The sequence below is a fragment of the Saccoglossus kowalevskii genome, chromosome 4 (assembly GCF_978046115.1).
Source record: "Saccoglossus kowalevskii chromosome 4, keSacKowa6.1, whole genome shotgun sequence".
NCBI classification, from domain to species: Eukaryota; Metazoa; Hemichordata; class Enteropneusta; family Harrimaniidae; genus Saccoglossus; species Saccoglossus kowalevskii.
In genome coordinates, this window is record NC_140644.1 from 30627090 (window position 1) to 30640693 (window position 13604).

A 13604-nucleotide genomic window follows, 5' to 3' on the forward strand; every position below is an offset into this window, starting at 1 on the left:
GAGTATGAAACACACTCTGTGATTTGTTGTTGTTCCAAAACATCGCTGCAATATTATACGCATATCCATCATGTATCAATTCCAATTATAATTATGTTTTTAGTTTATATACAACCAGCCACAGTTATGGATTCAGAGTTTTCAATATTAGGTCAATGATAGGTTTTTGGAACCTTCTTAAATTTGATTGAAATATTATCGCACAAGGAATAAACGTTTTATTTTGTATATGGGAGATGTTTACCGCTTAAATCAGAAACACTAATTTAATACATTGAAGATTAATGTATGGTAAAGTCCATTTCCTAAAATTTATGAATATTATGAAGTTATTACAAGACTACCTCAAAGTATGCACGAAGACAGTACAGCTGGAGCATCGACCGACGCGCATATACATCTTTTCCTTTCAAGGATACATCATGGGAATGCCGAAATCCAAAAAGTTTAGAACAGAATCAGCGAACTTCTTTGTGTGGGGTCCGGTAAAATGCCGATGACAGCCATGTTTGTTTTTATTATTAGAGGACGCTTACGCGCGTAAGCATTCCATACTTGGAATTTGTATTCCCTTATATGATAGGATGAAAATACCCCGTAAAATTATGGCACGCTGTAACTTGGCGTTACTGTGACAGATGTATAATAATACTTTATAAGGTGAAATTATGTTAATGTTACAGGTACTCTTATAAAAAAGGTGTTTGGGAAAGATGCAGAAAGAGTCCAAGGTGAGAATAGAGACTGAATTTCTTATTGATTGGATTTGAGATGTGACACTGGCATAATGTTGATGTTTCTACATAAAACATACAGTTAAAATTTAATTCAAATAAAAAATCATTTCATATCACCTGTTCATGAGTTTCACACTAGGTGAAATATTTATTATTTATTGACATAATTCTTATTTTGTTTATATCAGGTCCATGTCACATTACAGTTGAATGGATTATAGCCTTGTCCAAAAACAGCCGTTATATCTGTTCGCATCTTTTCAAAATATACGAATAAGTGATAACGAATGTCGCTGATGTGAGATATTGTTTGAATGTTGTTTATATTTCACAGATTCTGCTGTTCATTTTAGGACTAAAAAGACCAAAAGCAAAGTAAATATTAAAGGTAAGATAAGGCTAAAGTTGATTACAATGTTACATTGGATAATTCACATTGTGAAATTGCGTTCACTGGTGTCTAGGTACTGCTGTACGACGCAACTAATTAGAACGCGTTCAAGGCCAAGGCTATATGTTGGTGAGGTGAGGTGAGAGGTGAGAAGGTGAGAAGATCGGCATTGTGGTCAATGCAAATAGTGTCTTTATTTCATTGTTTACAGGTACTCAGAGAAATGGTGAAAGGTCAGAATGTGTGATGTTTACTGATGTAACGAAAAAACATTGTTTTTCATTTCGAATTTTTGCGTGTAATATTTGTATCTGTAAACAATGGGTTTGTTTGAATTCGACAATGGCTTTAACGGCGAATAAAGCTATATTAAACTACGAGGTTGATGTTTCATTCGAGAAATGATCACTGCACTGCAATGATCACTGAATAAAACACGCGGTCGGAGTGTTTGATTGATTTATTTTGATTATTTCTTCCCTGAAATGTATCACTACCGGCATTTATTTTGTTCTGCTGACTATGGTTTGGATGTAAACATTTGCAATGATACACTATGTGCAATTGTTTTCACTTCTTACAGGTATTACAGAACCATGCAAGCCATTGGAAGATACAGAGCGAGCTGAAGGTCTGAGTTTAGAATCCTTTGTTATATCTATTTGTAAATGTTAGTCAGTATTTAATTTGAAATGAAAGGTGTGATTATCTCGTATTTACAGGTACCCAGAAACATGCAGAAAAGGTTGCAGGCCAAAATACAATTTCTTATATTGTTTTGTTGATAAATGTGTGACAATATATTGTCATAGTGACGATCATAATGTACAATCCGAGGCCAGGATGACTGTGGATATTTCAATATTAGAGATGGAATGAAATTAACATGTAATCGTATTCATATATAGAATTGCAATTTAACTGATTGTATTTAAACTGCAATTAAATCTATGTATATGTATATATAGCATTGCAATTTAATTAAACTTCAATTAACTTATGAAAACACGCAAGTACTAGTACATCGTGTCTGCTTGATTAAGATATACTATTGCAACAATAGACATTATAAATTGTAATCAAATTGACAGGTACTGCTGTACCACGCGAATCAATGGAAAATAAAAAAACAGTTGAAGGTAATAATGTATATTTATTATGCTGTAGTGTGGTGCTTACACAGTGATATTTATAATTCAATTATTCTGTTGTACTACGATGTGTCTTTTTATACATATATGTTTATGTAAGTCATTGCAGTACAAATATTGCAAGGTCTGAGTTTAGATTTTTTGTTGTGGCGTGGTGCACGCTGTTTCTAAAATAGTGTTATACATAAAATAGTGTTATAAAAAAATGTACTTATTTCGTATTTACAGGTACTCAGAAACATGCAGAAAAGGTTGAAGGTTAGAAATACAATTTCTTTTGTTGTTTTGTTGATAAATGTGTGACAATATGTTGTCATAGTGACGATCATAATGTACAATCCGAGGCCAGGATGCCTGTGGATAATTCAATATTGGAGATATGTTAATGAGATGGAATTTAAATAACATTTAATCGTAATCATATATAGAATTGCAATTTAACTGATTTTAATTAAACTGAAATTAAATCACGCACGTGCGACAATACACGAAACAGATTGTGTTCAATTTTACAGACACTGCTGTACCACGCGAAGCATTGGAAAATAAAGAACTAGTTGAAGGTAATAATATATATTTATTATGCTGTAGCGTGGTGCTTACACAATGACATTTATAGTTGAATTATTCTGTTGTACTACGATGTGTATTTTTTGCATATATGTTTATGTAAGTCATTGCTGTACAAATACTGTGCATGCAGAAAACGATGAACGTAAAAATCACGATTTCCCGTGTTCTTTTGTTGAATAATTATGACAAATTACTGACATTACTATGATTGCAATGTACACAAATAATTCGGTCAGAATTAATTACTTGTATTTTTCTTCACAAAGGATATTATCACTTTTGTTTTACAGATACTGCTATACCAATACAGTCCCAGAAACACGCAGCAAATAGTAAGAAATTAGCCTTATTTTTATGTGACCATGCTTAAATTGTAATGTAGCAGACATAATTAAGTTTGTAATTAGTTTATGAATAATCTTGTTTCCCGACTGCACGTTAGCATCGCGTATACATCGACCACGTGTATATGCAGCACATAATAAATCAGCTGGTCTCAACGTGTCATTGATGTTGTTGAGAAGGTTAATTAAATCAGTGAAGTGGATAAACAACAGAACGTGTATGTAGCAGAAATGGTTAGAATTACAGCCAGTGTATATGTCTAGGTAACGCAATGGATGACGGGAATTGTTGTGTGATACGCCCTCGCAACACCTCTTTACCCCGTTGGGTATACATATTGTCTCCTATTGTAGTGCGGTTCACATATTCAGCCCACTTAGTCTGGAGATCACTACCAATATTCTGCAATATCAACTTTGTTTTATATATATTTAAGATTCAGGTATGTTTGAATACATAAAGAATGCATTCAAAGAACAGGCCCAGAATTTCGATGCAGTACACCAGAAGTTCGATGAAGTACAAAAGAATATTGATACAGTACGACAAGAAATAAAAGGTGATTTGAAATCCATTAAAGAATCATTTCACAAAGATGTGAGCAGACTGGAAACAATGTTGGAGCAGAATATGTTGTCTGTGGAGAAACAATTTGCTGATTTCAAGAAGGGTAAGATGCTTTCCAGAAATCATTCTCGAATAAAAATATATTTAATTTTAGCTTTATGGGTTCCATTCATGCATGAGTCGCAATATTGAAATCATCCAAAATTACTACATATAATTCAATAGGAAATCTGACAAATGTGTTTAAATTGCTATCACCATTAACCAATCGAATTCAACCTTCGTTCAATGCAGATTTCAATTTAGCATGTTCAATAGACATGTGTGTTTTTACAGTTTATCTTAATTAATTTTTGCCAGATACTTCACTGGGACAAGCCGAAATACAAGCTTGTGTTTCAGAAATGATGGAAAAATACGCACAACTGATAAAACAATTCGATAGTATAAAAGGAAGGATTGATGAACTTGAAAAGGATCAGGGTTAGTGAATATTTATACAAATCACGTAAATTTCAGAGCTTAATTGCAATTTGTTTATAAAGTGGTTCTATCGGATACGTTAGTCAATTTATACTAGAGATGTTTATTGCATACAATCAAACATACTATCACGTGCATGGGTGGAAACAATGATACTACCAATGGCATTGTGGTCGATACAGTAACTTCCACTAGGATACGTTAGTTATTCTAGTGTTTCTTTCAGCAGCTTCTGAAATTGATATAACCAAACAAATCGTTGCGCAGCTAAAAACCATAAATAAAAAACTAGAGAGTAAGGACGAACTATGCACGGAAATAGAAAAGCTGAGACAGAAAGTAGAAGAACTGCAGTTAGTAATTATGAATAACTGCAGTGAGTTGCACAAACGTCTGGATACATTGACATTAGATGAAAAAGATGAAGGTAGGCTTCATTTTATGACATAACCAAACCAATTAATTATTATATCTACCCACTAAGCGTAACAAACTTGTTTGTGAAGTTATAAATAGACTGTTTTTTTCCAATTTAATTTGCAGCACCTCAGAGGGATTCTAAACCAATTCAGGAATCAGACATAAACTTCAACACTTAAGTAATCACATGGAAAAGATGGACAGTATTATGGACAGAAAACAGTTCATAGACTTGAAATGAAGCGTCAAAAGTAAATGGACAACGATAAATGTATGATTGGAAGTGCCAAGCCCAGCTTTGGTACACCCCCATGTAATCCTATTTCTCTCCATTGTTTTTGTTTTGGCATTTTTTTTTTAGAAACCGTTGTATGTGATGATATCATTTTTTTTTATTGTTGGGAACCATTTTTAATTGCGATTGTTTGTAATGGAATGTGGATCAGACCTAAAGGCACTGGACATTATTAGACATTAGTGGCAGTGTGTTGGCGTTTCTGAGATTAGTGATTTCAACATATTAAGAAATCGCCAGGTCAAGGCTTTTTATTTCATACATGCAATCAGGTTAGACTAATTCGCAACTAATATTGCCTCACAATGTATTGATCATTGTGTGTGAACTGTGTGATATATAAGTAGTGTTCTTGTTCAATTGCAGTTTTTACCCGCTCGTTTGGTATTTTTAAAAGTCGGCTTTGCATTCTGTGTGTTGTACGCTTTATATTGATCTAAATATCCTGTTATATAAATAATTGTAGTCATTGCTTGATTGAGGCCTTCGTACTGAACGCGTTATATATTCTAATCAAAGAGGTCTTAGTTGTATAAAATAACTGTTGTATTGATAAATAAATTGTTGTTCCATCACACCCAAAGACTTAAGTATTGTAGTCAGAGTGTGGATGATATTATCACCTTTCTAATACTCCTGGTATATATCTGACATGATTCCTTTTTTTGTCAAATGATTGTTTTGCGCTGCTGTGTTTAATCTGTATTCATATATATATATAGCTGATTTAGATTTAGGTTCCTCGAAGTAGGGGTCAATCAAAGTTTATGATAACATGGTTTATCTATCATTGTTGATATGAACGAATACCAATTGATCGTGCCAACACAATGTGTCGAACAAAGTGATGAACTGAGCAGATGATGGAATATGTCTGCAATGAGAACAAGATGCAAATGACATAATATTTATGTTCGTTTATTTATAGATTACACAATATGCTGACATGAAGAAATGTCGAAATGGAAAGTGTCGTAGTTTTTGTTATGCAAAAGTGTTTTCTGTGTACAGAATGGAATGATAATCTGATAATAATACTGACATTATTGTCGAGGTCAGCACATGATAGCTTACAAAATCCAGTTTTTTGCCGTGAAATTGAGTTCATCAACAGGGAATCAAATGTTTTTAGATTTGTTATAATGTTAGCGCCAAATCCCCGAACCGGTTTGACTGATAGATGTAAGGGGTATTTTTATGATGCATACAAATAGATATTGCCAATAAGGTGAAAGCACTCTACAAGACTGCCAGATATAAAGAATTCTGACCAAATGTTGAAACTGACACAGTCCCGCAGAATGCACCCCTATAGATGTGCAAATGAAACTGGCACAAGCAAGGAACAAAATACAGATTGAAAAGCACTAAATTGACTTAAAATTGAACAGACTTATAAAAATGACAACACAAAGCATGGAGTGGGATTTGTTTGAAAACTTCAGTAATATCGTATTCACACATACATTATTATGCACTTACTCACTTAGTCTCTTGTATATCATCACAAATAGTAATGTATGATGAAGAAAATCTGTCAATCATTTGATTAAGCATGTTTCCCTAAAGATAAACCTAAAAGAAATATCCCAAAAGGAGGTGTATCAAAAAGACCAATAATATAACCCTCGATCAACTCTGCCGTGACAAGATCACTAACGATGTCAGGATTTATCTAGCTGACAAATTGTTTTGACATTCATACAAATTTGTTGTTAAAAATTGAAAGCCGTAAAACAAACTTCTCTAAGGCCATTACACAGTTCTGACTTAAAAGTGTTATCTTAAAAGTGTCTTTCCAAACTCTAAATGTTAATAGGTGCACTTACTGCAGTTGGTAGTCACTGGGCACCCATATTTTAGGATTTATTGTATTTAGAAACTGGATGATGTTTTCACACAAGGAGTCCACACGGATAAGAGGACGTGAAATCTTGGCACATTCCTTACCCTCATTGAAATTATTTTTAGATTTCCTTCTTATGTTATTGGCAGAAAACTGGGCATCCTGACCTCTTGGTTGTGCAGATTGTTTGTGAGAGCAAATATTAAACGAATGCAACGTACTACAACAAATGGAGAAAATTATTGAGGCGCTATTCTCGTCGTTCTTGATGTAATTGCTGGGATTTGTGAAAACGTGATGCATAGCACTATAAAAAAAGTTTAGCAATACAAGTAATCAAAAAAAAAGTTTGTCTCACATGTATACCAACTTTCACGAGGTCAAATCAATCACAGGAAGCGTACTATAAATGAGCAGTCAAATGTGGAGCAAGTGAAAGTATCACGTTTAAATAATGTATTTAAGCAATAACCCCCAACTTCGGCGGGGGGTGGGGGTGTGGGGGGTTATTGTTATTATATTATACCAGTAAATTGACAATTCGATAAAACTAGTTTACTCATCTACTATAAGATCATGATTATGGCCCTTGAACATGAATATTTATAAGAATAGTATGCACTTGTACACTGAATGCATACACAAATTACATACAAAACACAGTTCAAATTGAATAAAACAAATTTTTATTCCAAAACGTATCCACAGTGAATAGAGCAGCGTAAACACAACTATTAGCATAACAAAAGATAACCTTCCTGACCTTTTACTGACTGTGGCAACGCCATTTGAAAGTCGCGTACAGTTTGAATCATTAAAACAACGGATTTTCCACGTTTTCATTCCGGTTTTTGTACAATTTGGACTGTAATTGGCCGATTGAAAGTACAGTTTACTGTGAAATAAACCGGTTTTGTGACTCATCATACTACTTGTAACTGTGGATATTTGACGTTTAGCGGCACTTTGTTCGAACGAAGTTTGAAACCACGAATTCGGCCGAATTTTGTTAGCGGTTGGTCGAATGTTGCCTGAACGAATTGTTTGACTGTGAACATTTGGTATTTTTATTGCTGATTTACAGTAATAAAAGAAATGCGTTTCTCAACTTGTCACTTTATTTAGTCTCATGCCGTATTCACGATGATGGTAAATAGTAAATATCGGTAATTCCATTTATTTTATTATAACGCGTACGCCAACTGACTGTAATCGAGACGAACTTTCTGGGGTAGTCACAGTGTGGTGCACCGGCCAAACACAAGAACGGAGGTCACGAATCCGTTACGACCTTTTCTTCGTTGACTATTAAAGTTAATCCTTTTTGTATATAATTCCCACAGATTATTAATGGCAGTTCCCACACTAGTCGTGTTAGATTTTACGTGAAGCAATTGAGTTGAATGTAACTCAAATGTGATGTCTGAGCTGTAGGGCCTACAACGTCGATTAAGCCTGTGTCTGGTGCACAACCAGAATGTTTTGATTTTATTCCATGGAATAGGATCTATAACAAACTAATTATGATATTATATTATAATACAAAAACATACTGATCGGGAAATAATAAAACAGTACTCCGTTCAAGTAAATACATCCAAATATAATTCATCAAAACTCTGTAAACAATTAATGACATATTTGAATGGACACGAAATAAAATACATAATAACCAGAAAATATAGAATGTAGATGATTTCTATACAACTGCTGATGATTTCTATACACACTCTTTTGAGTGACACTGATAAAGGGAATACTGCTTTAGCGTAAGTTTAGACTTTTATTTAAACTCCATCACATACTAATGGAAACCTACAAAATTATGATATTCTTGGTACATCGCAATAAATATGTCCCGACAAATAGTTTGTAGTTCGTAACTAACCAAATATGGTGTCCTAAGGCTTCGTGACCTGCTAGTATCTTCAACGCTCTTAAAGTTCAAGTTCGATTTCAGTTTAACACATATTAATTTCTCGTGTAATGCCAACAAAGCTTATTAATACTAAAAGAGCAAATTACATGTTTTTTTGTTCTGTTCATAATAAAATACACCAATTTTTAACAAGTCGATGACACATTATACTTAATCATTACAATAAAAAGAATTCTTACCTGAAAATCTTATATGAGCTCTGTACTCACCCCTGATTGAATTACCTCTCCAAATTTGCCCCAGTTCTTTCCAAGCATATCATCTACTTTAGAAGTATGGGGAAACGTTTATTCCATTCACTAATTCCAATATAAATTTTACAAAAGAAATACTTCGTATCATTTAACACACACATAACACTCATCTCTCTAGATATATTGTTCATATATATTTCCGTAATAAACGATGAACTGAGCGAAAATGATACTTCGACATGTAATTTGGTAACTGAGCAGTTTTACACAGTAGCTAATGTGCTACACCAAGCACATGGGCTTCTTTCTTCTTTTATAAATAACTTGACTGAAACTGTCGGAATGAAAAGAAGCTATTTGTGTGTTTTTTAATTCACTGTTATAATGAGGTTAAAAACAGCACGCTCTGAAATGTGAGTTCTGTGGATTTTATGTATATATTGTTGTCAGGAATCAACGCCCTCATACATTCCCACACCGCTTCTGTATATGGTCTAAAATAGTTAGGCATAAACACTATGTATATGGCTGCGGTAGCTATGATAACATTGGAATGAACGACACGATTGTTGTTTTGCCGAATAAGCCCCTCCTCCCGCCCACGAGAATACAGCAACTAGGGTCATAGATTTATGCGCCCTCAATACGGTAATCCTTCACAACTAGTCTCCGACTAATTAATGCCATGCTTTCCATGTACGTGTTTACGATGAGATCTACACTTAGAATAATTTTGGGGTTAAGAATGACCCAATTTCCTTACAATAGTTCATCGTTTGGAGCTGGCGTTGCAGACGTTTATATAAGTCATTGACGCAGTTATACACAACGATTCACGCGTGTCATTGACATGCAACATTTGCGCTTTCAGGGGCTTGTCAACTGACGGCTAAGTGCGAAAAAGAAGGGGGCAGTATATACAATTGTCGACACAATTACTCACAACTACTGCCAACTCATGAAAATATTAACCATTTTCTGAGTTGAAAAACGTTTGAACGGCTACCTGTTTCAGCGCCATCACAGACATTGACTTGATTCTAATAGTATTACAGCTATTGTTATAAGTGCACGTTATAACAAGTCTTTGGTGAACACACTTTTCGCTAAGGTCACTCGCCTTTTGTCGCCTTAAGTATATTCGTGACACGTGAATGCTTTCGGCCAGTCAAAATCCAGCCCCACTAACGTCATTAATTTATGTTTATGATACGTGTCTTGAGTAGGTGTGTCTGCAAATCTTTTGAGACTGTGCGTTCGGAATCGGTGATTTTCTGTGTGTTTTATTATTTTCATAATAGTCTTGTAACCTTAAAAGTGGTAGTCTAGAACCATATCGTTTCGCTGCATGACAGACGTGCCATCGACGTAGGCTAGGACTCCTTATCGCTGTGACCGATTGTTCCTTTTTCAATGCATCAGTGATTGTAAGTCAGTTCACTAAATTTGACGTTAATTTCATGACACTGTCATATTATTTTATTTGCAGCGAATAGTCGATATAACCACTAAAACCACATATGTATTATTTTCTTGTCTTGTGTTACGTAATTCGACCAAACCGTGATACGAGCCACCCATCCGTGTATTACAGCGTGTGAATAAGCGGGTATACGAAACTCTTCCATGTATCAGTGATTTGTATTCTTATACGCCTTCACCATGTCAATGAATGATTGTCAAGATAATGACTTGTCTTACATTTAAGACACTTCTACTTCATTGTTGCCCAGTTGTATATGCAACAAGTAAATATTTCATGCCACACTGGTACAACACACTAGAGTATATTTTGCATGCCGACCCTTTCATTCAATTACTATGCATATTATATTGATCAACTGACTGCCCTAACAGTGAACCACACTGTATATCGGTTGATACTACATTGTTTCCTGGCTCGGTCCTATCCACGTGACAGTCGTTGTGGTTGCACTGCAGTATGTATTTTTTAGCATAATGATAATTTATCCGGGTGAAGACGAGTCTTTGTATCAGAATACAACATTAATTAAATATTAATATATTCATTTTCACCCAATATATACATATTACGCAATGACCAGCTGGTAATGGCAATAGATAATCCAATTGGTTTTAATTAATATGATATCATAAGATTTTCCATTGATATTAAAGACATCATCAATATTTGTTTTTATTTTTCAGCACATCAGCATGAAATGCAGTATCTTGATAACGGTAATTGTTGGTTGTCTAATTCTTATGCACGTGTTACTCACTGTCATGTGTACGATGGTATTCATACATTGCTTAAAGGAAGGCGTCACAATAGCAAACTGTGAAAACAATTCAACATTTACTTTGTCTGTTAATGCCATAGCAATAGGGCTTCCGACATCATCTGTGTTAATAGGCAGTGTATGGATGTTGGCTATGGCAGTTTGGTGGCGCCACCACTGGCATCAGAGTAATGTGCAGCTATGGAAGAAACTGTACTTCTGGAAACACGTGTTTATTGTGTTTCTACTTTTAGCACACTATGTTTTTACTATTCAAACTCACAGAGAAGAGTTGGAGCAAGGAAATGTGATCTTTTTTATGATTCAGGCACTTGATATAGTAATGGTGGCAGCACTCATGCATTCTCTTAATAACATTAAATTTACCGAACCCAACGAGAATGGAGATTGCCTGAATTATTCTACGAAGATGTTTCACGTTACAATGATGCTTGTGTGGGGATTCTACAATCTCTGGCTGACCATTGGTAATGCAATTTATGCGTGTTTGAAAATTAATACAATTGGAACTTCAAGTGATATTGTATCAAACGCCGTGAATTTATTGGGATTTATCGTTGTAGGGCATTATAGGTAATATATTTTAAAATAATTAATATCTTTTGTTAGTTCCTGTTTCACAATTAGTGAGCTGTCACTTTTCATTTAGAAATATTCAACTTCTGACGCAGGACTATAAAATATCATAAGAATATTGCTAGATCTAACCATTGAATCAATAGAAAAAGAATGTGTTCCCTGACACATCCTCGGAGGCGCAGATACTCTTTGTACTTAATTATTGCTTTGTACTTAAATAAATTAGGAAAATAAACTAATTAATTAATTAATTAATAGATATTTTAATGCATTTAAAATTATGTTTAATTGTAATGGATGTACTGTAATGTTAGTAAATACCTGTGCACTCACACAACTCATCGCACATTATTAAGAGAATTTATCACGTTACCTGAACAAAAAAAGCATTGCTATTTACGTTATACGAATAAACTAATACACAAGATTTGACACAATTATTTAGAAAGATAACTATGCATGCTACATAAACAAAAACAACTTTGTCCAGTGCTAGTGATTGAATTGCTCTGACTCGAAGACGTTCTATATTTTTTTCTGCAGGTATATTCTGACGGGGTTCTTTATGCACAAATTTGCTTATGTCTGCAGAAATAAAGACTACCTAGTGATCAGGGATGACGATGACCCTCTGGAAATACCAGTGATTCATCGACAATCTGAAGTAACGTCAGATGATACCGCCAATGAACGAAGACAATTGTTACCTCAGTTGATTTGAACACAAATTGGCTACATCACTAGATTTATATATATTTATATATATTTATATCAAAATATTCAGGTAACGAGCGACATTGCACCCTGGTATAATATTATGTTCATGTTTACATGCAGATAATTAAATGGCGTAGTTAGCACATGTATTTAAAGCCAGCCATGAAAATTAAACAATAAGGAGTATTGAAACATTGAATTTGTGTGTAAGCATCGTTTGCAGAAAATGTTTCATTAAATTGTTTACATTGTTGGACGAAATTTTGTAGCTTAATAGACAAGACGTATTTGTAATTGTTTTGATATGTATTACTTTCCTTTACACTTATACAATTAAAGGAATTCCAAAGATCCAAGGCGACCGACTACAGCTGAGCAGTATTACTAAAAATATAAATGACGTATAGAACGCCAAAGCGTGTGAACTGCAGACGTCGAGTTATTATATAGTTTACGCACTAGTTGGGCGACATTTCAACGCCCAGGTGAGAACCATGCACCACCACACATCATAACTCCGGAATTCAACTCCGAAAGCCACACTATATATAAACAATTTATTTCTGAACTACATTTTGTTGCAAAATACTAACCTAAAAATTAGTTATCACAGGGAAATGGTTCCAGGTAAGGGTAATTTAAAGAGATTTTGTAAACATCGCATGAATATTTCCCTAATCCACATGTCAGATTGACATTATAAAAACAAATACGAAAAGATTACAAAACTACCACTGCCGACATAAGGAAGAACGTATGTGCTATCACAGTGGAAAATAAAGTGAAACATCTGCTCTGCCTTAATGATATACAATGAAAGCAGGTTTTTCGTTCATAGAGAATGAATCAATTAATGAATTACAATACTTGTCGTAGGGATTGTTTCAATTGTAAATATTTCACCCACAGGTGCACACATGAACACGAACAGAGATGACATCATGATCATCATCTGTGCTCTTGTAGGTGTTGTTAGTTTTCATAGTTCAGCCTCGAATCCATTCAAATTAATCACAGTTCTAAACACTATCTATGAACATTATCTAGAATGTATTTATACCGGGCCACAGTACACCATCAAAGAGAAAAGTTATAGCGTGCTT

At 34.3% G+C, this 13604-nt stretch overlaps 1 protein-coding gene across 3 annotated transcripts; it reads left to right on the top strand.

Moving 5' to 3' along the window:
• The first annotated feature begins 10164 nt into the window (after window positions 1-10164).
• LOC146747353 (uncharacterized) lies at window positions 10165-12857 on the top strand. 3 transcript variants are annotated; one of them, XM_085498606.1, is made up of 4 exons: window positions 10165-10368; window positions 11111-11143; window positions 11513-11778; window positions 12328-12857. In XM_085498606.1, the coding sequence occupies exons 2-4, from the start codon at window positions 11120-11122 to the stop codon at window positions 12503-12505; spliced, it is 468 nt and encodes a 155-aa protein (XP_085354732.1). In that variant the 5' UTR covers window positions 10165-10368; window positions 11111-11119; the 3' UTR covers window positions 12506-12857. The 3 variants fall into 3 exon arrangements, with proteins under 3 accessions (XP_085354732.1, XP_085354730.1, XP_085354731.1); XM_085498604.1 differs by having other exon boundaries at window positions 11111-11778; XM_085498605.1 differs by having other exon boundaries at window positions 11111-11672.
• Window positions 12858-13604: the final 747 nt, after the last annotated feature.

Excerpts from the sequence above, each read along its gene's own strand:
- LOC146747353 (XM_085498604.1), top strand. The coding sequence starts at position 11,120 with ATGAAATGCAGTATCTTGATAACGGTAATTGTTGGTTGTCTAATTCTT. Across the intron at positions 11,779-12,327 it reads ATCGTTGTAGGGCATTATAG|GTATATTCTGACGGGGTTCT; the intron begins GTAATATATTTT and ends TTTTTTCTGCAG.